Raw genomic sequence first — 26,585 nt, forward strand, 5'->3', positions numbered from 1 at the left:
CTCTGCACACCCCATGTTAGTAGTAGGTTGGCCAAACCTCAGATATGAATGCTTATAATTTCATTGGTGCTTTCTTAAGAGTCATAGGGATACAAGTCTTATTTCACAAGGAGCATTCTCTAAAGGTCTCTTCAAAAGTCACTGGCACTCTTCCAAGCAATCAGTGGACTGTCACAAGGGGAGGGAAGTGTGGGGAGTTCTGCCTTCATTTCCCTTCCTTCCAGGTCTCAAAGTGCATGGACCTGCTGCAGATATCCATGGGAAAGTATGAGGCAAGAGTGAAGCCTGCTGTCACACTGTTGCCATTTTCCCTCATACCTGAGCACATTGACCAACTGTGTGGGAGAACCCCAATGTTCGCTGATGCCATTAAAAAAGCATGTGCCATTAAGAAAGCATGTGCTACAATAAATTTTAATTTTAAAACATCTGTTGGAAGTTTTTCTCTCGCGTTGTGCCTGTGGTGGAGTGACATGACAGCTCCAAAGAGAGAGCTAAAGGGGCACCTTTGTGTTGCTGACCATGGTCTGAGCCACATTAAAAAGACGCTATTGTTCTTAAACTTCATTTCAAAAGCAAGCACTGGAAGCCTTACATAATAGTTTGAGACAAGATTTAGTGTCCACCATCCCTCCTTAATTTTTCAGTACTCAAAACATGATTAACACGCTGTTTGCTATATGTCACTTTGTGAAGGGTCATTTTCATCCCAACTCTTCTCCCTTCAGTTAGCAATTCTGCAGATAAATGTTCTCAATTCTTATGTGTTTCCCTGCCCTTTTGTCACCTCTTAGATTAAATCTTCACTTAAGACAGACAGCTGGCATCCAATATCTCAGTGCAGGATCCTGGAGTCCCAAAAGCTTCATTATGAAAAAGAACAACCTTTGGATAATTCAACAAAAGGACACAATAACCGAACTTTTGCTTGGCAAGCTAATTAAAACGGAAGCCACCACAGCCCAGAGCCAATATCTTGGGCCAAACCAGGAAAAGGGGGTCGGGAGAGAAAAAGAGCTAGGGGCTTTACTCCATTCAAAAACCAGCTTCCAACTGGGATTATACTCTCTGCACATTAATTGTCATTCCAACTACAACTGTCCTAGTTTCAGTGTGAAACTTACTCTCCAGTACATAACTACTGAAAACCAACATCAGTTTCAATGCACAGATAGCCTGTATTTTTTCCACAGCAAGTAAAAGAGAACTTTTAAGAAGCATAAAGGCCCTTAAAATCTTGGCCTTGTATTTTTCCAGCTTTCCATCATTTCCTTCCATTCCAAAAACATGCAATCTCATAGTAACTTGAGTGTCTAAGATAGTTTCTATACATGTCTATGTACAAGAAATACTGAATCTAAAATCAACAGCAGTACATAATAAAAGTGAAATGAAAGCAAAGAGAAACCAGTCATGAGATTTAAAATATGAAAAACTTTCTATGCCTAGGTCTTCTATACAGGCCCCTTCAAATACATCATAACTTCTGTTATGATATAATCTCAAATTTCCTTCTTAAGGACCAGGACTCTAGTAAAGAAGCTTCATTTTGTCTGACAGCTGTCAAAATGGATTAACAGCTACTGTCTACCTGAGAGATACTGATGGACTGAATTTTAAGCATTATCTTTTAACTTATTTTTTATTTACCAGGACTGAACCTAGATTTAACTGTCTGGTCCTCAGTCAGTTATTACTTTAAAGTTTAAAAACAGCTATTCAAATGTGTCCAGAGATGGGCTAGTTTCGTTGACTGTATTGGTCAATTTCTATTTGACCTCCACCTGAGCAGTTTTGAGTTACCAGAAGTTTCTGGTTTTCAAAGGCAGCCCCATATACGATACACTAAATGGATATTATCAGAACATAAGTAACAATTGCAAGATCATCTCTCTTCAGGTAGAGGAGTGGTTGGCACATCAGTTCAGGCTGATCAAAGTTGCTCTCAACTCATGAAGCTAACTGAACCTTACTGACAGTTATGGACCCGAGAACACCATTCTATATTGGTTGGGAAATATTTTCCAGTTGTTTCCAACAAGAACACCAGTGGGGAAAGATGTGGGGAGCTACAAGTACTCAGCAATACCTGGAGGCACAAGTTCCTTACATCTCTTTTGGGGGAATGAACCCTCTCCAAAATATGATAAACATCAGTCCATAAGAACATCAGCTCCCTCATTGCACAAACAAATAAAGCTGGGTATCATCTGCATAATGGTGACATCTTGACTGGAATCTTTGGAGAATCGCTCCCAATGGTCTCATATACTGTATATGCTGAAAAGCTTAGAGGGGGTTAAGCATCTGAATCTTAACCACCATAAGTCAATATCCTCCCTATATTCCCTTCTAGAATCAGTCATCCAGGTAGGAGGAGAACCACAATAGTGCAGACCTTGCACTGCCAATTCAGAAAACCATAATGGCTGGTAGCCCTGAGTGCCACAGAGAAATCCAAGAGAATAAATAAATCTGGAGAATCCAGTTTGTTCAGAAGTGAGTACAGTTAATGATCATGTCTTGGTCCAGGAAGGGGACATTGATAACTGACTTTTGGTATCTTACTTTCTTCAGAACTGGACTGTTCAGTGCCTCTTTAAAAGAGATTGCCACCACTTCTGCTTAAGACTCATCCAGGCAAAGGAAGCCAAGATGTGCAGAAATTGCTACATGAGCTTAACTGGCCTTACCAGCTGAAACGTATGCAGCCTACTTAGATGAGATGGAGCATGCATGAAATATGAAATATGCTGAAAATCATCTGCAAATTTGTCAACCCACCTCTGGACCCACTAAGCCAAATAATAACTCCACCCACCTTTTTCCTTGCAATAAAGGAACAACCATGTCCATGACAGTTTGCTGGCAACTCTTTGACACTGCACCCATTTCTCTGAATTATTTAAGTGCTCTGGATTGTTCTATCACGCCTATCTCCTCTTCCTTTATCTTGAGAAATGTCACTGGAAATAACGAGACTTTGCTTGCAACTCATGGGACTCAGTATGTAAATCCATTCATTTTTGCAAGGACAGTTGGAGAAGGATGCCTAATCTACTCTCTGCTCAGAGATTCACCAACTTTGCCCACTCTGGGGCTTAATTAATCTGTTTTTACTATCCTCAAATTGTTAAAACTCCCTTTACACTAAAATCCCATGATTTATCTATCTGAAATTGGGAGGGTTTATCCACACAGGAGAGGCCACTGTGCTTGTAAAAGATATCTAACATACTCACTCACTAACACTGATGATGTTACCTAGTTGGGCAATGAAACATTTGCAAGCAAACAACCAAGCTCAGAGAGCACCAAGGACTCCACAGTTCGACTGCATATACTGTATTCTCTTCTATTCATATCTAATGTATAAACAAAACAAAATACTGGCACTTTTAAGTGATTCTGGCTCCAAACCTCTTGTACCTGTTTTCCTGAAAATGTGCATACTTCATTCACTAGAATCATGTTCCCTACTGTTCCCACTGTACTGGGAAAATAAATAACTGACAGTGATTTTCTCATAGTTGTTAATGGGAACTGACTAGGGAGCTTTCCATTTGGTCTGAGTGAAAGCAGGCACTTTTCCAAAGTGTAAAATTAGGCTTACTTAGAGCTTTCAACTGCTGATTAAACTACTTACTCAAATTAATGAAATTAAATTTCTTCTAGTGAAGCTTCAAGATGTGCAAAGGCCACTAGGTCATTACACGGCTGGTGAGTTTGTGAAAGCTTCTGTAAAGAAGCCAATCCAGAATCTTTTCAACAACTAGTTAGAGCATGATATTGTGTTCCATTGCAGTTTGTCTACTGGTAGCCACTGGCCTTTGTGGCATAGCTTTTGAATTGTTCCATCCGTCAGTTCCAACTGTTGATTTAAAAGCCTTCTCTGGAGATGCTAAAACAGAAGCTGGGCTGTACTAGTGGATTCCTTCACCTGGACCAGGATCAGACCAGATTATCTCCAAGATCACTTCCATTGCATTCTATGTTTCTAAGATTATCATGTAAATAAATAAATAGCCAAAAGCTCATTGAGAGATACCTATCAGCTGTGCCTTGAAAAAGTAACACTTTTTCCTGGTTTCACATGATTGCACCATGCAAGACTAAAAAAAAAGGTGAGGTTTCTTCAAATTACAGCTCACAGGTAAAGTGAAGGCACCATCACTGGATCTGTGGCACCTTTCTCATTTTGGATCTGAATGCCACATACCTCTGCTTTCATTCCTTGGTGCCATGCCATCATATGTACAGCTTCAAAGTTGTATCCTTTATTCTGGACTGAATAATAAAGAATAAAGCTGAATAAATAAAGCTGAATCCAAGTACCAGCTGGTGTGTGTGTGTGTTTGCAAGCACACATTTTCATGGATTTTACCTCTATGGTGAGCTACACCTTGAGGTATTTCTTAGACCATATCTTCTGAGTCTTTCTTTTGCTCAACCTCAATTTCCAGGACCAGAGATTTCCAATTTCTTGTCTTTTTAGAAATGCCTTGTTTACCCTGAGATATCCTTTTGCCTTGAACTCCCAATGATTATCTCTTGGTAAATAACTATTGAGTCCAAAGCTTGGTGCTATCAAAAACCATGATAAAGTGGGGAGATAAATCATTTCAAGGCGAGCTAAAACACATACATTCCAGTGTTTGAGAAAGAAAGAAAGAAAGAAAGAAAGAAAGAAAGAAAGAAAGAAAGAAAGAAAGAAAGAAAGAAAGAAAGAAAGAAAGAAAGAAAGAAAGAAAGCTGTTTAAAACCTGAGGAACCAAAGTCTTGGAAGGATCAAACATAAACTCTCCCTGGTGCCTCTCCATCTTGTAAGGATTCAGCATCTATTTATCAGCAATAACATTTCAATTTCAATGGCTTTGTTCACACAACACACTAATTCGTGGTTAACTGAACCACAGTTAATAAAGTAATCCAGTTGCTTTGATTTGCACAACATAGAGAACTATAAGCTGGTTGAATAAGACACTGAGCCATAAATTCAAGAACTTGGCTTTAGCCTAGTACTGTATGAAAACCCAGCCACTGAGAAATGGAGACTGATTCGTATGCCCCTTTCTCTCCCCCTTCCAATATTCCTTTTTTCCATGCAATTTTGGCTTTCCACTCAAGCAGTTACATAGTGCCAATGTCCACATAACAAATAACTTGCAGTGCTCATGTCTGCCTCAATGCACTTTGAGTTGCACAAAAGGATGGCTCTGCCATTAGACCATACATGCAACAGTGAATTAAAAACGCTACATTCGGTTTAGCTCTTCTTGGTTGATTTAACTCTTTGATTGAAGATCATTTTCTATAATAAAAGTATTTCTGGTTTAAGACGAGAGTCTGAAATATTTGCAATGTATGTTTATGTTTCAAAAACCAAGCAAATAACAATTTAAGAAATCCATCTTTAGTTCCATGCCACACAGACTGTAGACACTTTTTTTCAGTCTTGTACGTTGTAATGGAAGGCAGCTATTCTACAGGCAGGGCTTCTCACTTATAGAAATGCTCTGATGAAATGTGCCTGATGCATATCTATGATGCATGGTGTTTCCCAGATATACAAATATGAACATGCAGGCAAAATGTAAAGAGGTCCACAACTCATCCATAATCGCTTCACACAAATATATTTGATACAAATGTTCCACATACTGACAATATGCACCATGTCCCACATATGAAACTGAAGCATGAGAGTCCCAACCTAACGGGGAAGAAGAAAGCTCTGAGGGGAAGGCTTTGCAGTTTGCGTCCAGGGCGATTCAAGGTGCTGGCCATTACCTACATGGCAACAGAGATCGGTTACTGGAAGGACTGCCTGTCTCCCATAGTATCTGCCCAGCTGATTCGGATCAGGCAGGGTTAGCCTGAAGCAATGCCATCTACTGGGACCCCAGAAGCGTGCCTTCTCTCTCACACCATGGTCACCACTGTAACTGAGTCCATCCACCTTGCTGCTGGTGGTCCTCTTCTCTTTCCTTCCACCTTTCCCAGCATTAGAGCCTTTTCCAGAGAGCTAGGTCTTCGCATAATGTGTCTGAAGTAGGGTAATTACAAAAATTCAAAACTGAGCAGGGTTATTTGGTGCCATTGGATTGTTTTCAATTCCTAGAGATTATATGGACAAATGCTTGCACTCTTGGCCTGTTTTTAGCATAGGCTTAAGAGCTCTTCTAAGGGAATTTTAGTCATCTCTTTTATCTTGCCTATTCATCTTCACATTCAGCTTTGCTGAAAAAATATTTCTTTTCCTAGCTGATTATCCATTTGAGCCTTTCTCAACCTTTTTGCCTTGGAGGAACCCCTGAAATAGCATTCAGGCCTCAGGGAACCCCTGCATAAAAATGGCAAGAAATACAAACAAACAAACAAACAAAAAACTTCACAATATAATTCACTTCTAAGTTACACAATCCATGTTTTACAATGTTTACAGCAACAGCAATGTGGCAAGCCAGCAATTGAGTTGCAGTGCATACCCCCACTCCAAAAAACTTCATGCTAGTGTTGTATGCCATGTGAAGTTCCAAAAACAGTGTTTATTTTTTTCCCAATCACAATCTCTTGTGGAACCGCCAGTGACCTCTCATCCAACCCCAGCTGAGAGAGGCCGATCTATTTGCATACCATGCCCAAAGCACATGAGTTTGTGCTTGCTGATCACTCAAGGGAACAATCAGCCTGTATTGCAAGTCATGGCACTCTTAGTAACCACCCTCAAATCCATAATTTGAATTTGTGCAACTACTTTCTCTTGCTCTTTCTCAGTGTCCTCAGTGAAAGACTGCTTTAATTATTTTGATCTTTGTTGTTGTTGTATCCTTCATAAACTTGTCTATGTTAGTCACTGTCTTCCTCATGAGCACAAAATGGAAAAAAAGAAAGAAAAGAAAAGGTGCTCATAACAAGCCTCTGCCTCTGTCTCATAGTTAAAAATATTTCATTCAGGCTAAACAAGGGGAACTATGGGAATTCAAAACAAGCCTCTTGCTCCTGCATTGCTGGTCCTAGGGCCACAAAACAGCTGAAATAGTTCATGTCAAGTGCTTACTGGGGTCAGAGGCTACCTCAGAAATATACAGTGAGAAGCCTGCAACTATCCTACTTCACAAGACTATAGGTTGAAGTGTAAACATCCATAGGACACTGTTATTACTGTCTTTTCTAACAATGCTAAAATAATATTGTCCAACCTCCAGCAGTAGTGGGAATTCATATGCGCACAGATTCATATATGTACAGAAGTAGTCCTCAATTTACGACCATTTGTTTAATGACTATTCAAAGTTATGACGGCGTTGAAAGAAAGTGACTCATGACCGGTCCTTGCATTTATGATTGTTGCAGCATCCCACAGTCACATGATTGTGATTCAGGTGCTTGGCAACCGTCACACATTTATGACAGTTGCAGTGTCTTGCAGTCACTTGATTGACAGTTGTGACCTTCCCAACCAGCTTCCAACAAGCAAAGTCAATGGGGAAGTCAGCAAGGAAGGTCACAAGTTGTGGTCCCATGAGGTCTTGCTTAACGATCGTGGTGATTCACTTAACAGCTGTGGCAAAAAAAATCATAAAATCAGGTGCAGTCACCTGATGCCTCACTTACTGACTACACCCCTTAATGACAAATGTCCTGCTCCCTCTTGTGGTCATAAGTCAAGGACTACCTGTATGTTTTCCTGCAAGGCATAAACTGTAACTTTGCTACAGTTGCTCCACTGCAGATGCCTTATTGGGGCATATTTTGATATCAAAAACCTAGGTTGATCTGCATATCCTTATGGTGTCACACTCCAAAATGGCTTGGTACTGGCCTGGCTCATGATAACTGTGCCAACACAATTCCACAGCACCATTTGAAGTTTTGGTCAAAAAATGGTTCACAAAAGGAGAAGAAACTGAAAATCTCTAGTCCATTAAAGCTGCTTCACAGGAAGCTGCTTGTGCCAAATTACCCCACCTGCTCTTCTAGCAACTTCTCTCGGACCCCTCAGATGTTATAGACCACATCATCCCAGCCAATATGGCTAATGACAAAGCATTATGGACATTGCAGTATAGAACATCTAAAGCATGTCTACAAGGACTAGAGACAGCTCCCAGGGTTCTGCAATTAGGGTCTTTCCTAACCCCAGCTGGAGATTAGGGACTAACCCAGAGACCTGTTCCTTTCCATTCTTGGGTTCTCCATTTCAGCTCTGCCTTCTACATTCCTTGCCAAGGCACAGTTTCTGCTAAGCCACGTCCAAATCTCTTTTCCTTCCCATGCAGATCTGAATTTCATTCATGAGAAATGAAGGCTCGTAGCCCAAAATGCAAATCCCTTGTCTTCAAGTTTATTACTGTAACCACTCAAATGAAGCTATTTTTGCACCAGGACTGCAAATTTCATGCCATTCTCTAAATATTCAGATTCATCATCCATAAAATTTCACAAATCTCCTTGCCCAAATGCTTATTTTCCTCTTAACCTACTTGCCCTGTGCAAGATTACAAATTTGCTAATTGCAATATAGCAGTCATTATTTGCTGGAAAGATGAATTTTTTAAAAATCCTTGTTTTTCAAGACATATGAGGCACACAAATAAAGCAGTGAGCTGAACGGTTCTTTTTGGTGTTCTTAAAGTAAACTCAAGCCTTGAGAAGAACTCCCCAACTCCCACCCCCGCACAACTCTTTTCCTCTTTCCCATTCAGTGCTGCCCATTTTGGGAGCTCTCAGTTGAAAGTACACAACGTACCAGTGTTCCCTTTTGTATGTTAGGTAAAGATGCAGAAGATGCATTCCTTTCACAAGAATGCAACAACCTTCTATTTCTGTACTAATTAAAACTGTGTTTTGAGACCTCAAGTTCTGAGACTTCTGCCTTTTTTCCTCCAAGCATCGAAACTGCTGAGAATTATATTTCCTGCCATATACCTACAGCATGAACCTTGCCAACGTACTTTACAAAGCTCATTCTGTGTTGCTGTAACATGGGAGACCAGCCACTACCTGATAGTGTATTTCTTGTTCCACAAGCACAGAAAATAAGCTACTGTAAGTCAAAATTCATTCTCACAATCAAAATGCAGAAATCTAGATTGTTGATATGTATTTATATTTAACTTAATCATAGAAAAAGTGAAGCCAACAACTAAGTCTTTTTTTCACTATGCAAGAATATTAAAACAGGGAAATATGTTTTGGAGCAAATTAAAAGTTAGCACAAATGTTATCTTAGTTGTTTTAAATATTTCGAGTCATGGATTTTCTCAAAGACTAACTAGCTTTCTGAAAGTGCCGAAGGACCATCACACAAACCTAGACTTTCTAATGTCAACTGGAAATTGTGCCCTGCACACAGCAGGACTAGAAGCCACCAATGAGTAAAGCTTTGAAAAGGAGACAAACATTATATTTGGGAGGCTTCATTTTTCTAATATTACTTGGTATTCAAAAGCTGATTAAACAGTAATGTGTTTATGGAGAGCCAACACATGGCACTCTTCCTAGAAACTTGTTGATCTTAGGAAGAGCACCCAAGGGTGTTGTATCACCCATGTTTCCTATATTTGACTGCAAGGGTCAGGACACGGACCTCCTGCCACACTGGCACCTCCTCAAGAACCTCAAATGATATTCTACAGTCACCTTCTGGTGCCCCTTTCCTAGCAGATACTTCAGTGTAACTGACCACTATGTTTAGAAAATGTTATCCTTGATGTTAAATCAAGACCACCTATACTGCATAAATAAGCCAAAATACTGTGTGGGACAAGGAGGCATTTGATTAAAAAAAAAAGAGAGAGGAGGTTTCCTGTATTTTTTTAGCAGAGGGATGGGAGTGAGGGTAGGAGTCTTCTTCTTGCTCGCTACAAGCCAAACGGGTCAATGCTCCCATCCATATGTATCTCCAACATAAAAACAAGGGACCACCTATTAATTTTCTGTGATTTAAATGGAAAGCACCTCTCTCCAAATTTTGAGAATATTTTGTTTCAGCCCAAACTGGAGAAATATTTGTCAGAGCTCTTTTAATAATTTCTGCTGTTCTTATTCTTATCTGTTTGTTTGTTAGATTTACATTCCACGTTTCGTTCAGGGGCCTCAAGGTAGTGTTCACAGCCTTCCTTCCTATTTTTCCCCACAACACAGCCCTGAGAAGTAGGCCGGGCTCAAGGAAAGTCACCTAGGGAGCTTCTGTGGTTGAGGGTAAACCCAAACCTGGGTCTTCCCAGTGCCAGCCCAACACCTAAGAACACGTGTGAATATATAGAGATTTAATCATTGAACCACTGACTCATTTTAAGTTATTATCATGGCATTTCAGCTTTTGGGTTTCTCCACTGAAATGTCCACTGGACTTTTCAGAGGTTAGCTACTGCCAGGATCCCTTCCTTGACTACTGTACCATGGAGTAGAGCTCCAAGCTGTTTGTTTAGAAAGAGGATTGAAGTAATTCTGAGGTACCAGTTCACTGGTACAAATAGCCCTCACTTAACGATGGCAATTGGGATCGAAATTTCCATTGCTAAGGGACGCAGTCTTAAAGTGTGATGTCATGTGACCATGCCGCTTAGTGATGGAAATTCCGGCATTTCTGGTTGCCCTCGTTCAGTGAATCAACACGGATCACTAAGGTCACAAACAGCAATCACACAATGCTGTGATGTAATCGTGATCATGTGACCATGGGGATGCTGCAACTGATATAAGTATGAGGACTGGTTGTAACTGCCACTCACTCAAACCATCGTAAATTCAAATGGTCATTGAACGAGGGGTCGTTAAATGAGGACCACCTGTATTTCTCCAACACAACTAATGCTTGGTGGGCATATATCTTCACAGAGATGTCAGCAACTTTTTCAGGCATCAGGCATCATCATGTGACTTCACATTATGTTGTGAACACCCGAAAAAAATTACTGACAAAAACAAATGCTTTTAAAAACAATCTACATGAGAACCCAAGAGAACTTGTGAAAAGTATCTTTCAATTTTTAGGAGTTTAAAATGTTTTTAATGTTACCTACAATCTGAGAGGTCAATTGGTGCCCTCTGGTGGCATTCTGTTGCCAAGCCCTAGCTTAAAAAAAGGCACCTATCCATCAGAGGGCTTCAGTTGCAAAAGAAGTAGGTAAGGAGGCAGATCATAGCAGATTCGTTATTTGTGATTAGCGCAAGCCACGTGTGCGTGCCTCTAGTTGCATCTAATGAGATTCCTTCTCTCTAATGAATTCACGACCACTTTTGTGCTGTTGTGTTAGACTGCTGGATGTTTAAAATTCCTGTAACTACATGCCCTGCGCTGTCATGGTGGTATGAAATGAAAAGTACATTTTAAATTAAAAGTTGATTATACGCTTGACAGGTTTGCATAGTTTTTCCTGTACAGAAGGAGCTTATAAAAACGTGAACTGTCCGTTCTGGCAATGCCTCTCCCCGCCCCCAGTAATTCTAAGCCGAACGCTTCCCTAAGGATAACCGCAAACAGGGTTTTGATGTACATGAAGAACTAGCCCTGTTCCCCTTCCATCCCCACCCCATTTCTTCTATCCTGAAAAAGCAGTGGGGAAAAAACCTGAACAATAAAGGAAAACAAAGATGGGAGGCTTTGGATGCGCGCTGTGTGAACTGTGAATGACTCCCATTGCACATTGCTGGGATATAAAGGACTTGTGACAGTGATCCCTACCTCTCTGAAGAGCAGATCTCAGGAAATTACGTTCATGCCAACGCTAATGAAGTGTTCCAAATAAGAGCACAATTTCAAGACAAGAAAACAGAGTTAAACAGACTTTATCGCTTGACTTCTGAAGAGCTTATTTGGACATATTAAACTTGCAGAAAAGAAAACTAGCTGCCTGGCTTGGTTCATCCCCTTTCCTCCAAAGTTATGAAGAAAAACAAGGCAGGTTCAATCAGATTATCTTTCACATTAAACAACTAAGTTTACCTAAGGTTTAGCTCTTCCCTTATCTCACATTCCTGTTTGCTTTTGCTGTCCTGGTGACCAAAGTCAATGGTTACAACAGCCACATATAGTGAATATCAGATTCACTGTGTGAAGCCTCCCCTTGGGGCACAGCTCCAGAGGAAGGGAGTAATAAAGCACAATTCAATACTACAGAGAGAAGAGAGGGATTTGAAAGAGGGCTAGATGCACAACAACATTAAAACAGTCCAATTTTCCCAAGTTCTGAGTCTCCAACTCTTCCTCAGGAAGGAAAAACAGGAACGGAATTGCCATGGTTCTACCTATATTCTGCTCAAGGATTTCAGACATTTTTTATACTGCATTCAGCAGTAGGTGGTGTTCACTGAAGTGACATGGGAAAAGTTTGGCCACGTCTATGCTTATGGTCAATAAAATTTCTTGGCAGATTATTCAAATTCTATCCCCAGAAAAACTGAAGTTGTAGACAGTCAAGCAAATTAAGTATATTTGTTTGTCTTATTCTGCATATGTATTTTGTTAATCATGGCAAAAGGATCTATAAAACAGGCAAGCCCCATCCTGTGTGACTGGAAATCCCACTGAACTATGCCTCTGATTTTGAAAAGTCTTTTTAAAAGTCTTTCAAATATCTCATCTCAACCCCTGGGAATTAGAAACTTGCATGTATGTGATGTGCTGTGTGGTTCATAAAAGCCCAGGGACACTGCTTTGCATCTAACTTCGTATTATATGTATTTTTCCTTTTCCTTTATACCTGAATTATTATAATTATAACAACTGGATATACAATATCCAGTTGTTCCGCCTAGCTTTTACCCTGAACAAGATTGAAGCTGTATCATTTAAATAGGTGTGGTATTCAGTCTACAGAGCCCAAGATGAAGGTTAATTGGGGCCAATGTTCCTGAATAATATATAGGTAAGATCAATCTGAGGGTACTACAGTACAGTGCAACCATACTGATCTCTACTGTCAGTACTGTGAAGAACTGAGCATTTCCAAAAAGTGTACATTTTCTAAGCCTGAATTTCTTACTTCTAGACTCTGTATCATGTTTTACAAGAACATAAAATCCCATTAATCTTCCTGGTACTTTTTAAATTTTAAGAATGGATTACCACCTAAACCTCCATATTCCAAAGGCAACTGTATACATCTTTTCACAAGTGTAGCCTCTAGGACAACCACCGTGAAGATCTGGTCTCTAGACGAGAGATGTGTGGAGGAGCCAGCCAAAAAGGAAGAGAGTATTAGACACAACCAAATAAAACAAGGTTTCTCTAGCAGGATCTGTTGTGCCTAGATTGTGTTTTGTTATTTCTCCACCCCTTTATTTCTTTAAAATCTTATACTGATTTATTTATTTAGTAGAACCCTCATGAATCCCCCCCTGCTTTTTGCTGGGGAACTGTCCCGTCATTCCTTGTTACCATGGGGCCAAGTTGGCACAGCAGATACTCTCCCCTCACCCATGTTCATTTGAAGTAAACACTTCTTTGCAAACACACCACAGTGAAAGGGTTCAGAACAGAGTCTCATTTTGCTTGTTAAAGCTTTACAAATTTTTCATAAGGACCTACGTTTATCCATGTAAAACCTAGCTAGAAATGTTCTCACCAGGACTTGCAGTTTTAGGAAACAATTAAAAAAGCACAGGAGGTTTTTATTCCCACTGCTGAATTACAATGGAATTTACCAAAGCAGAGTAAATGCCAGCTGAACTTTGAACCCGAAGGGCTTTTGGAACAAAACTGCCCTGGTTATCTAGAAAGGGAAGGCAGTCAAAGATTCATTTGAAGAAACATAAAATACAAACAGAAGACCTGTTATGATAGGGAATCAAAGAAGTTAAACACACTACCGCCAGGTAATCAACTGTACATCTACAATTACTACTCAGCACAGGCAAGTTACCAAGAAATCCCACATTCTGTTTGACAACTTCCAATGACCAAACCTACTAAAGATACCAACAATTTACTTAATGAGAATCAAATTCAGACGATCAAATTCACTGTAGCTCGAACGCAATGCTCAAAACAAAGATCTGATCTGTGCAAAGCTTCAAAGGGGTGATTCAGTGTGAAGGAGAACTTATTTGAACTCACTCCTTCAAATAAGATGTTTGAATCAATTTAAATGTCAGATCAAATTAGATGCCTTCAGATCACTTCAGAAAAACATCAGAGAAACATGAGGTGGACTTGCCATTTTGCAGGGCCTCAAATTTTTGCAGCTTTCCTTCCATACTTGTACAAAGTTGGGGAAGGAACTGATACTGACATGAATAGCAGCCAATGGCTTTTATTACCTCAAAAATTCCTGCCTATTAGAAAGCAGAAACTACTGTTTGTATCTCTTACTCTTCTACTAGAACTTAATTTAGGCAGGCCGGTCTTTCTTCAAGTCCTCTGCTTTTTCAGCTCTCTATCTTTTCTTTTCATTCTGCCCATCTGCCTCAATTTGAAAAGCAGAGTGCAGGTTTCCAAGGTTGGTATGGACCAAGGAAATTAATTCTGGGTAATACTGTGTGAGACAATATGTACTGATGTTTATCTAGCCATGGCGCTTACTTCTTCAGAGGAGATCTAAAACTGAACTCTGCAACAGATATCATAGTCTAATGTACTGCCTGTGGACCGTTCAGTGGAGTGGAACGCCTGAAATCAATTGCCAGCCCCCTTTAGATGATAGTTAATAACTTGCCTTCCTATTTAAATCATTTGTAACCTAGGAAGCGTACAAAATACATTGCCAGTGTTGGGACAGCTACACTGGAGATACTACACTGGAGATACAGGATATTCCAGAGAAGACAGAACATCATGCTTCACAATAGTGTCTCTCAGCCTTGGTAACCTTAAGAGGTGTGGTCTTCAACTCCCAGAATTCCCCAGCCAGAATAAGCTGAAGTGCACATTTCTCAAAAGCCGCTAAAGTTGAGAAACACCTTACAACAGTTGAGAAACACTTTACAACAACCTTAGTTGAGTGTCAATCATGAAGACCAAATCACAAAGTGGATTTGAAGAACATTTGTATCTTGGCATAATATAACAGTATTTCCCCATTACAGAAATAATTTAAATAGGAAAAAAGGGTTCTCAGCTGGTTGCTGGCATGCGGCTCCACAGAACCCAGGCAATGTATAAGGAGGTGACATCTGTTGCCAAGTTGGCTTTCAGCAGTGCGGCTCACAGAACATCAGCACGTATTCTTTGTCTCCTATGCCATTACCCAGAAGTCAGTTTACCAGTCATTTTCTGTTTTCATTTTGCTCTTTGTCTCTGTCTTGTTTTGCCTGATCTTTTTCACTGTACATGAGTCCAAGATAGAGTGCTTATTGCTGTATTATGGTGCATAGCTCTTAATATCATTGTATTTTATACTTGCAATAATAGTAATACAAGATGCACACACTTCTGATTTTCCCTTCATGTTGCACAAGCAGCGCATAATGCATCAGTCCCAGAAAAGGCTACGATTCCCAATGGGCCATGCCCACAAGCATGCCAGCTCAAAAGTCAGAAGCCGACAGGTTCTTTGCTAGGCTTTCCAACTATTTTAAGTTGGAGCAGGACTTTCCACATTAATTCTGCTTTATAGGCTCTTGGAGAGATAATATGGAGGTGGCAATGTTGTCCTTTGCTGTAAAATGTTGCTGTGTTGTTCAGTCGTTAAGTCGTGTCCGACTCTTTGTGACCCCATGAACCATATCGCACCAGGCCTTCCTGTCCTTCACTGCCTCCCTGAGTTTGCTCAGTTTCATGCTCATTGCTTCAGTGGTGCTATCTAACCATCTCATCCTCTGCCGTCCTTTTCTCCTTTTGCCTTCAATCTTTCCCAGCATCAGGGTCTTCTCCAAAGAGTCCTCTCTTCGCATTAGGTGACCAAAGTATCTGAGCTTGAGCTTTGTTATCAATCCTTCCAATGAGCAATCAGGGTTGATTTCCTTTAAGATTGACTTAATCCTAAAATGGGGGATATTTAAAAAGTAGTTGCAGGGAAAGCCTTGAAACTACCCAGCCAAAGTCCTGCAAGGTTAATATCTACTATTCCCCCTGCTTCTTTACTCGTATTCTGACAAGCAATGAGCAAACTGCAGGCATTTTGATGTGTCCTTACAAAGGCCTACGATTTAAACTTTTATCAGTTCAAATGGAATTGAATCTTGGTGCCTGGATCTAAAATTGCCATTGGAGCTGATTCATGCAGCCTAGTAAATAGCAGACATTTGGAGCAAAAGCCAGGATAGGTTTCCTCATGGAAACAGTTTGATGCTGAGTGAAGAACAAGATGATATACCTTCTGCTATTCCATCTTCAGAAGCTGTCTAGACTCATAGTTGAATCGTATTATTTTATTCATTGGTTTTATATATTGCCTTTCATTAAGAAGAAATAATAGGGCAGTTTTCAGGATTAAATACTGTAATCAGATTAAATTAAATGGTTGGACAAACCCTCTCATGAGTCTTGTCCACATTCTTAAGCCACAACTGAAAGCGACTCCATAAAATTAGACCAGATGATACCATGGATACTTCTTTTAGTATCCAATGGCATCCAATTCACAGCAAATTTGAATAATGTTGCTCAGAGTGCCTAGTGAATTGGACCTGGCTGGCTGATGGGGACGCCAATTACCCGGACAGACGACTGGAACCATACAGCCCTTTTATCATCATAAATAGCTAAGCTAGAAATCAAATTGAGGACAGATGATAGTGGAGAAAGCGCCTTCTCTTCCAACACTGTTATCGTTACTCTGCTCTGCTCTGTCATACTGGTAGTGAGATTTCAGCTATTTGCGTTTCAACAGTTCTTCAGTCTGCTTCACTACCTACAGTTGTCCAGTGGACTGGGAAGAATCCCTGGTTTTACGTTACAATACTGTTCAAAGTACTCAGAAGCAATCAGATCAACAGCATCTTGTTCTACTAAATAACTAGATCTTAACTGTAGCCCTAGTCATACCAGCCAGAAAATTCCAGAGGATGTTCAGGAACCTATCAATTTGGGAGTGAAACAAGTAAGTTTCCACTTTGCGAATGCAGCTAGCTACACTCAACCCAAATTTGACCAGGGATTGATCCATTCATGACAAATAAGCTACATTAATCACTTCCATGTTCTGAATATTTCAAATCTGATCTTAGTGAAGAATAACAGATTGAAGGTATGACCGGCCACATGATGTTCTGAGACAGTGGCCAAAAGCTTCAGAGCTGGCCCTCCAAGGTAGACCCTTTATTGACACTCCAAGATCAGGGCTGGGAACATTCCAACACTACACAGAGAGACAACATTTGACATCTCTGGCAGGAAGAAGGCTGAGCTGAAGCGTTTACCAGTAAGGTCCCTCTTCTGTCTTCTAGCCCAGCAATGGGAAAATCCTTCAAAACCAGCTCCAAAATAGATTGGCTCCCTAATAAAAGAGATGGAATTGTTACAAACAACTGCAGTTCTGCAGCAAATTTGAAGATTAGCTTGGTAAGGTCCACTATTATCAATCACTACCAATACCATTACCCCTGCTGGTTGGTGACTGCTGTTCACAGGCTGGTTGGACAACTAAGAATGGGAACAAAAGAGAACTCAGACTGAAGTTCTACTCATACACAGGGCCTGCTCCCAAAGGATTTAATTAAGGCAGGCAAAATTAAGCTGAGAAAACCAGGGTATTAGCAGGCACATAACACAAAGCTTTTGCTGGAGGACAAACGTCATGGACAGGTGGTCCATCAGCAATTCAGACTGGTGTCCCAAGCCACTTTCCCAAACATCAGCTTCATTACAGTACTCCTCCACTTCATTTTCCTCTTCATCTGCCCAGGATTTTCCAAAACCTGACCCTCACCTCAAATCCTTCTGAAATCAACAGAATTGTCTTCTGATAGGACATGCTCAACCATTAAGCCAATTATTTTTGTTTAACACAGTATGGTGGATTATAACATGAGAAAGGGTTTGCCTGTTGGAAACAACCATGCCTCATGTCTTGATACATGTCAAACAATCAAATATAATCAATTTCCTGACAACGTGCAGCTCTATTTTCTGCTACTGAGTATCTACCTTGGTGCTGCTGCATAGTCCAGGTTAGATGAGTGAGAGTAAGCAGAACTGTACAATAGAAAATGAAATCTGGCTGATGTCAAAGAGGAGCATGCTGGAATACCCTTTTCTCTTTTGAAAATTTGTGTTAAATTTATGGAGGTCATTTCACTTTCCACAATCTGCATTTGGTCTGATTACTTTCACTTGTTTTTTTACTGTATTTTACTTATTTATTCAACCAAAATCCTTAAAACTACTAATATCTGTTTTAATTGCTTTGTAAGTTTTGATACATGAAAAACATTGAAAAATGTTTAAACTAAAATAAGAGCAGCCTTGCTAGATATTCTACTAACTAGTTCAGAATCCTGTTACCCACAGTGTTGCCCACTGTTGCAGTTACAACAGTGATGAAAAGGTAACTTTGTGACCAACCTTTGCATTTATGACCTTCGCAGGTCTGTAAAGCAAAGGAAAGCTGAAGTAAGATCATAAGCACAGTTGTGGTTTCACTTAGCGACCACTTCGCTTAACAACCAAGTTGCCAGTTCCAATTGTGGTCATGAAACGAGAACTAGCAATAGAGAAATTTACCATCTGTCCTTCAGATACATAAAGGACCAATTGGAGAAGGCTTCCTGGAAGTCACAACTTGGTTACATGAAGAGCTTCATATCTTTATCCTGCAAGTGGTATTTAGAAAGATAATTTTTCTTACTTGCAGGTTCTATGAAGGTATCATGGCTAATAATTTGTTAGGCACTTGTCCTCCATGAATTGAATAGACAAAAGAAGAAAAGGGGACCAGGCTAGTTCATACTGGGTGCACTCTAGATATAGTGGACTATAATGCCCATCCAGCAAATCATGGAGATGAATACTGGTAATCCTTGTTTAACAATTGTTTGCAGTTACAACAGTGATGAAAAGGTAACTTTGTGACCAACCTTTGCATTTATGACCTTCACAGGTCTGTAAAGCAAAGGAAAGCTGAAGTAAGATCATAAGCACAGTTGTGGTTTCACTTAGCGACCACTTCGCTTAACAACCAAGTTGCTAGTTCCAATTGTGGTCATGAAACAAGAACTACCAATAGAGAAATTTACTATCTGTCCTTCAGATACATAAAGTACCAAATTGGAGAAGGCTACCTTATTTCTTCATTCCCCACACAAACCCATTCTACATTCACCAGCTGAATTGATGAAGATTCAATCTTCTCTGCCCAGTGAGGTTCCCCAATCCTTCTGCATGCAACTATCTGTGATTCTGGATTTCCCTTGGCTTCTTCAATGGGGTGGGGGGAACCCTGAAACACTCTCTAGCACAGCACAGCCTGGCCAAATCAGCACCTCAATTTCTTGTGTAACACTTGAAAAATCAACATTTCATTTAGGTTCAGGTTCCCTAGCAGTGTCGATTTCCTGAGACTGGATGGAAAACGTGGCATTATTGTTACTCAAGAAATTCACCTCAATTATTTGCTGAAAGTACTTTATCAGCTTTTGAATTGAAAAGGCTCCAAGAGTGGCTTACATAAAGTCAATAAAAAGTCATGGGGCATGATTTTACAGTCTAAAAGACATACAAGAGCAAAAAGAATGGGGAAGAAAAGGAGAACAAGCAAACTTGGAAGTCTAGTTCTTAAAACTGAAGAGCAATGGACTCTAATCAACTTTAGAAGTTTTCTACGAACCTGCCAAGAAAACAACGCCGCAATATGACAATTTATAAGAATTTTTTCTAATATGATTTGACAGAACTCATGACAAGGCTAATATACAGACACACAGCAGCTTAATGCAGAGCTAATAAATAAAGCTCTGCTTATCTTCCATCTTAACACAACAGGGCTGAGACCATTTAAATGTCCAGAACAGACACCTACATCCAGAGAACTAAGTATTGCTATATGACATCCAGCATTCCACAATCTATTTGTTCTCTCCTCTAACATTTAATATTTTCTTGCCCCTGCTGTACAGTCTCCAAGGTCAAGACACCTTTATACTAAGGCCATGTCACTTTACGAGTTGTACTAATTAAATACATGCTTTACTCATTAAAACAGCAGCATCTTTAATGAACAGCAGAGAGAGGCTGTGCTTACAGGAGGCCCAAAGCCTTTCTTCCAAATCATTTTCACAGTATGCATAGTCTTACTTTTTTTATCACTCCTGTACAGGTAGTTCCTGGATTAACAACGCCTGGTTTACAGAGGATCCATAGTTAAGAATGGAGCCAATGTAGCAAAATTTGAGTTAAATACACAACGATTCGAGTTAAATACACAATAGTTTGAGTTAATTACACAACACTACTTATACAGTATTATACAATAAAACTGTTCCGGCTTACTTACAAATTTGATTTAAGGATAGACCTTGGGAATGGAACTTGTTCTTAAACTGTGGACTACTTGCATTTGTTTTATTTATTTATTAATTAAATTTATATGCCACCCAGCTCCCCCAGAGGGTGACTCTGGGCAACTCACAATTAACTTTTTAACATTTTAACTTTTTCCCAGCACTGTTGCTTCTAAACCCTCTTACAACTTCTACTTTTTGGGGCCTTCTAATCAGCTTTGCAGAGGTATTTTCAGGATCCAGTCCTTTCATCCAAATTATGAAAGCAGCAATGAGTGGTCATGTTGCAAGCTCCATCCTTTTCATACATGCATGGAATATCACAATGCCCATACAAAAGAGGTGGAACTTGTATCTGCACATACAGATGCCCCCTATGGATGCCTCTACTTGCCTGCCATGACTCCTCCCCACAGATCTTCCTTCTATAAGCTTGTATAGGTAGTCCTCGACTTACAACCATTTGTTTAACAACCCTTTGAAGTTATGACCGCTGAAAAAAGTGACTTACAACCTCACACAACCATCATAGCATCCCTGTGGTCACATAATCAAAATTGAGGTGCTTGGCAACCGGCATGTATTTATGACAGTTGCAGCATCCCAGAATCACGTGGTTGCCATCTGTGACCTTCCCAGGGGGCTTCTGACAAGCAAAGTCAATGGGGGAAGCCAAATTCACTTAACAACTGCAGTGATTCACTTAACAAATGCGGCAAAAAAGGTTGTGAAATCGGACACAACTCACTTAATGACCGCATCGCTTAGTGATGGAATTTCTAGTCCCAACTGTGGTCGTAAGTCGAGGACTACCTGTATGTTCTCAAGACACAATAAGCATGGATCTATGAGGGTTTCAATTCCCCAAGTCACTGAAGTGTTCCACAATCTCACAGCAGCTTTACCGCAGATGTTTCAATTCACCAGCCTACCAGTCCTCAACTTTTCCCTCATAAGAACCAAGACCTCATCACTGGATGTTTCTGTGGACCACCACACAAGCCAAGCCTTTTAAACTCTTTCTTAAGCATGCCAGGCAAAAACCAATGATTCATATTTGGATTCTCACATTCTAACTGCCAAAGGGGGCAAAATGCACCATTTCACATTCATGTCATACAAAAGTACCACTCTTTCAAATGAGAGAATGTTTCACTGCGCAAGGATGTTTGTGAAGCAAACTGAACCGCAACTAACAAAAGAATACCAAATATGCCACATAGTATTATATATTATCTTCCTATCCCCCAAGAATCACAGATACCTTCTATAAACTGCAGGTTGGGAAACATTGCTCTAAGCACCATAAATGTAATTAGAGACAGCAGGGCTATTTTTAAAAAAGGAAAAACAGTTTTCTTATCCACCAAAAAAATAAAAATAAAAATTGAAGTTAGCAAGATATTGCTGACATCACACAGTAGCATGATTCAAAACCTGTGTGATTCTGATCACAAGATCACAACGATCCTGTTTTAAACAAGAAAGTGATGTATAGCACGATCTTCTGTGTGACAAAAACGTAGTAGTCATTCCAATTCTCTTGAGATGTTTATACCACAGATCAACTTTTCTTATTATTAAAAATGTGAACGAGATGGCCAAGCATATGTTTCTGTGCTGATCCCTGTGCAGAGAAATTAAAAGGACACACGAATGCATTTCAAGCTAAAGAGAACAGGCCCCTTGGGATGACACTGGTATTTTCAGATCAGGATGACAGCATTACAAAAAGTGGCCTATGTAGAAGTTACCTAAAAGGAATAACTACTCTTATCCCAAGAGTACACCGACACATTCTGAAACAACTCTTCTGATCAATGTTTGAGCTATGCACAACCATAGTATTTACCCTGGTGGACATGTATTCAAAACTTGTGATTTGCCGGACCTTGACTACCTCTAGAAATAAACACAAGGACCCTTTAAAGAAGCTAAACTGGGTTCAGTGCTTTTCCACGTCCATCATGTATCTCATGTGGACCTGCTCATGATTTAAACGTGGCTTATTTCAAACAAGTCACAGTTCATCACTACGGCTTTAGTTTTAAGAACTGCAATTAGCCACAAATGAAAACAAAAGTTTCCATCCAAATTTGCTATCAATCTCCGGTTTAGTGTCTAAGCCATTTCTCATGCTTCTTCCCTATTCCTTTTGGGCTGTAATATTTTTGAAATATTACTTTGGGCTAATTTGCTGTAGGCTTTTAAAAATAAAAATATTATTTTTAATTGCTAAAGTCATGTAATCCCGCCAGGGCCTGGAAAGTGGACACAATTATACCAGCTAAAATAAACATGCAGTTCAGACAATTTCCCTCTCCATGTATCTGTTCTCTTTTGCACATTATAGGTTTTGTTTATATTTGCAAATTAGCAGCAAGTTGTCTAAGGTACCTCTTCAGTTTGTAACTGTAAATATGGAGGAAAAATACACATTCAGTACAGAGCAAAGTAATCTTTCTTTGGGGATTTAAACATAAGTGTGGCGGGTGGCGCACGATTGGGACAGAACACCTTGTGGACTTCTTAATAGTCCCACTGCTCTATCTCTGTCTATAGCACAGTTAGCACTACTTGACATGCACCAATCATACCAACTTATATCTTTATCTGAATACAAATGCAAATTCGAATGCTTTTTTATCTCAGTGTCTATTCTGTGGCTGCTGAATAGAGTGGCCACATGTTCCAGGCTGCAAAGGAGTTCACTGACCTCTCTAATCATCACTGCAATTGCTCATGAATGACCTACACGGTCAATTCTGTCTTGCCTCTCTACTTTCATTCATGAAAAATTGACATTGTTCTTGCTGCTGCCTTGAGAAAAGGAACAGGAGAAAAATTCAGCCCAGATGAGGCCCCCAGAGACTTTGGTTTGGATTCTATTCAACTGCAGCCCGCCATCTGCCTTCTTCTTGCTAACATCAGAATACCTCCCTGGAGAGATGCTAGAATTTGCACCACCTTCGCTAAGGGCTAGTATTCCTATTAGCAAACATGCACATGCCTACAGAATGCCTCCTTTCAGTATAGCTGAGTGGTAGCACAAGGCAGTAGCTGTTATAACCTTCACAGCCCCGCATGGAGAATTAGATCACGAGGGAAAAATGTTTCCAAGACCCTTTATGGAAAATAAGGCCTTGGACCGTTAAATGCAAGGCTGCTGCGCCACACGCCTTAGCAATGAACCAATACTAGCCCCCACTTCATCCTCAAAAAAGTGCCTGTTTGCGACTGTCCAATGTACTGATCTAAAAGTAAACATTTGTGCTGTGTCTGGGACTGAACTGTCTTCTTTATACAAGCTATTCAACTGAATATTTTCACAAAACTAAGATTTATATCATTAATGTTACATTTATAACATTTATGATGTTATATTTATAACATTTATGACCAGTTGAATGCATAGTTTCGCTGCACTAAAATGTTTTACTAGCTTTACTATTGAAATTCACATTTGCCTCCAGTGCCAAGCACTGTGGACAACTACTGTCAACATGTACTCAATTTAAGAATGTTCTGTCTTCAGGAATTGAGTCTATTTGTGATTTATTCTGGTGGGACTATACCTACTTATATCCAACAAATTAGTCTTTTGTATTTCTAGTCTTCGCCACATTTCTTGTAAACAAATTGTGTTTATTTACATATAACATAGCAGCAAAACCAAATTTTGGTGTTGCTTGGGTTGCACCTTTACTTAATTTCTTACGTGTACAACTAAACAATGTAATGTAATACAAGAAGCAGCTCTTAAAATGCATAATTTTGGACAGATGTTTCTTGCCATTTCTAAAGAACTGGAATTGAAAAGCGATATGGTTGTCAGCAAAACCAGGTAACCTCTGCTGGACTATTTTTATTTTTACATGGCAAAAACTAGATATTGAAATAGCTATTCCTTAGGACAGCAACTCTGTCCTGAACATGGAACTCTTTAAATACATCTTCTAAGACGTGCACAGGGCTGTGGTATTAAGTATCTTTCAACATAATAACATTTTTGAAAAAGTCCCAGTGTTTTTCATCAGGAGTTCACAATGTTTAAATAATAAATAAAGGCAGCTGGGAATGTAAAACACTGAATGCAATCATCCAGTTCTCCATTTGCCAATTTTTAATATCCCAAGGACTGAAACTGAACTTCATTTCTCAGCTGTTTTCTGCAGCATCTGAATGAAAAGATGCTACAGAAATACCCAACAGTTGTACACTCACTGCACACGAAATCAGAAAACACACTTGCTTCTTTCAGGTTTCAAAAGTACAAAATACTTTTTATATAGAACTAGTGGCTGTCATAGTTACTATTTTCAGAACAGGAGGCACACCTTGTGTTGTTACTCTCGTGCATAAGCGACTGAGCTATGGAGACTAATATTTGTTCAGGGTTTCCTCCTGCAGTACCTGGACAAAATATTATTCCTCTATGTTCAGGGTTTGCCTTGAACCGCTGGCGATTTGTCATCAAGCAGACTGGAAGCGATCAAGAAGAAAGTGCAAAGCATTTGGGAGGGAAGGAGGGAACAGAGTTGGGACTGCAAGTTTCTAGAGGAACAGTTGGAGCAGTCTTTTGCAAGGACAGAAAAAGGGGCTATTGCACTAGAAGGACTAGCATTTATCAAGGGAGGAGCTGCCCTTTCAGCAGCTGCATATTTCATTATTTTTTATCTCCCAAATGCCACTGCAAAAGAGGAGAGCCAAGGGGAACAGCAACCGCTTTATCTTCGCGGAAGGAGCAGAAGAACACACCGCTGTCTTCAAAACACCTCGGCCAGAAAGAGGTGAACCACCCTGACCTTCTGAACGTTCCCCAACGAGCCAAAGAGCGAAGTTACCAGCCGGAGCAACCCTTCTGGGATCAGAGAGGAGGGCCCGCTCAGAGGAACGAACGTCCAACGCATCGCCCGCGCTAGCCGGGGCGCCCCGGTCAGTCTACGCGCGCCGCCGTTTCGCACCGCGCGCGCCGCCTCTCAAACTTTCTGCCGCAGTAAAACTGCCGGTCCTTCGAGTGGCAAAACTCGAGGGGCTTTAGAAGATGCTCGACCCCCAAGAGCTCCATCTACGGCCCGAGGAAGGGAAAATCTGGGGGCGGGACGAAGAAGGCGGCCGGCCGGCCGACCGACCCGCCGTCGCCTCGGCGCCCGCACCCGGAGCGCTCCGGCGGCAGGCTGCTCCTGCTCCCGCGAACGAGCTGCCAGGACGCTCCTCGCCCCCCGGCTCCTTACCTGACGGCTCCCTCGTCACCCTGCCGGCGAGGTCGGCCATGGGCAGGCCGGGGGCTGGAAGACCGCGCACGACGGCCAGCAAGAGAAGGCAGAGCAGGGCGCCCCACAGCCCCAGCATGCCGCCTCTCGTCCTGGGCGCGGGCCACCCGTGGGGCGCGGGGGAAGCCCTCTCCTGGCCGGCCTCAGCCATCCTCCAGATGCATGCTGCCCCTCCGGCCGGGCTCTCGTGCCGCCGGGCCCCTGCAAGGGTTCAAGCACAAACCGGGGGGGGGGCGTTAGAGAGGGGCAGGGGCGGCGGGAGCGGAGCCGGAGCCGGAGCCAAGCCCCCGTCCGAGCGCGCTTCCAGGGGAGAGGAGGTCTGAGGTGCCTCCCGCCCTCGCCGGCGTCTGCCCGCACAGCAATCCCGCGAGGTAGGCGGGACGGGATGCCCAGGGCGACACCCCCTCTCCGTCTCCCCTTCCCCGCTCGCCGCCGCCGCCGCCGCGCTCCCTCCCCAACCCCAGCTCCAGCCCGGGGCAGCCCCGAGAAGCGCGCCCCGCTTCCCTGGCAGCGTCCCCCGCGGAGCCCGCTCCGGCCGCTGCGCCTACCTGCAGCGAGGCGGCGGGCGCGGGTCTGGGGAAAGGCGCGGCTGGCTGCTGGCTCGCCTGTTGCGGCTGCGGCTCCCGCCTGCCTGCCGGCGCCACCTCTCTCCCAGGGTGGGGCAGGCGGGCGGCGAGCGGCCCCCAGCAGCGAAGAGGAGGGCCATGCCTCGGCCAGGGCGCCCGGCGGGCCAAGCGCGGGGCGGAGCTTCGTGGCCTCGCCTCGCGGGGGGGAGGGGGAGGAGGAGGAGGAGGGTCCGCCCGGTCTTACCTGGGGGGCGGCTGGCCGCCTTTCCCGCAGCCCGGCCGAGGCGCGGCGTGGCTTCAGCCGCCTCTGCCGGGAAGGGGGACGGGAGCTCGGGCTGAAGGTCTGTCCGAGCTGGAGGCA

The 26,585-nt window shown here is 41.7% G+C and overlaps 1 protein-coding gene across 5 annotated transcripts in view; it reads right to left on the reverse strand.

The window, feature by feature from the left end:
- The window catches only part of FGFR3 (fibroblast growth factor receptor 3), a 74,252-nt gene extending 47,913 nt beyond the window's left edge, over nt 1–26,339 (reverse strand). For all 5 annotated transcript variants that reach the window (XM_088139436.1, XM_088139435.1, XM_088139434.1 and 2 more), the window contains exons 1-2: nt 26,207–26,339; nt 25,620–25,859 (exon numbers count right to left, since the gene is read on the reverse strand). In XM_088139436.1, coding sequence (XP_087995562.1) covers nt 25,620–25,809 — 190 coding nt within the window. In that variant the 5' untranslated portion in view covers nt 25,810–25,859; nt 26,207–26,339. The remainder of the gene's footprint in view (nt 1–25,619; nt 25,860–26,206) is intronic.
- Nucleotides 26,340–26,585: the final 246 nt, after the last annotated feature.

This window comes from Python bivittatus, unplaced genomic scaffold (assembly GCF_059951505.1).
Source record: "Python bivittatus isolate LINGU-HERP-01145 unplaced genomic scaffold, Pbiv_v1 ctg000210_np1212, whole genome shotgun sequence".
Lineage (NCBI taxonomy): Eukaryota > Metazoa > Chordata > Lepidosauria > Squamata > Pythonidae > Python > Python bivittatus.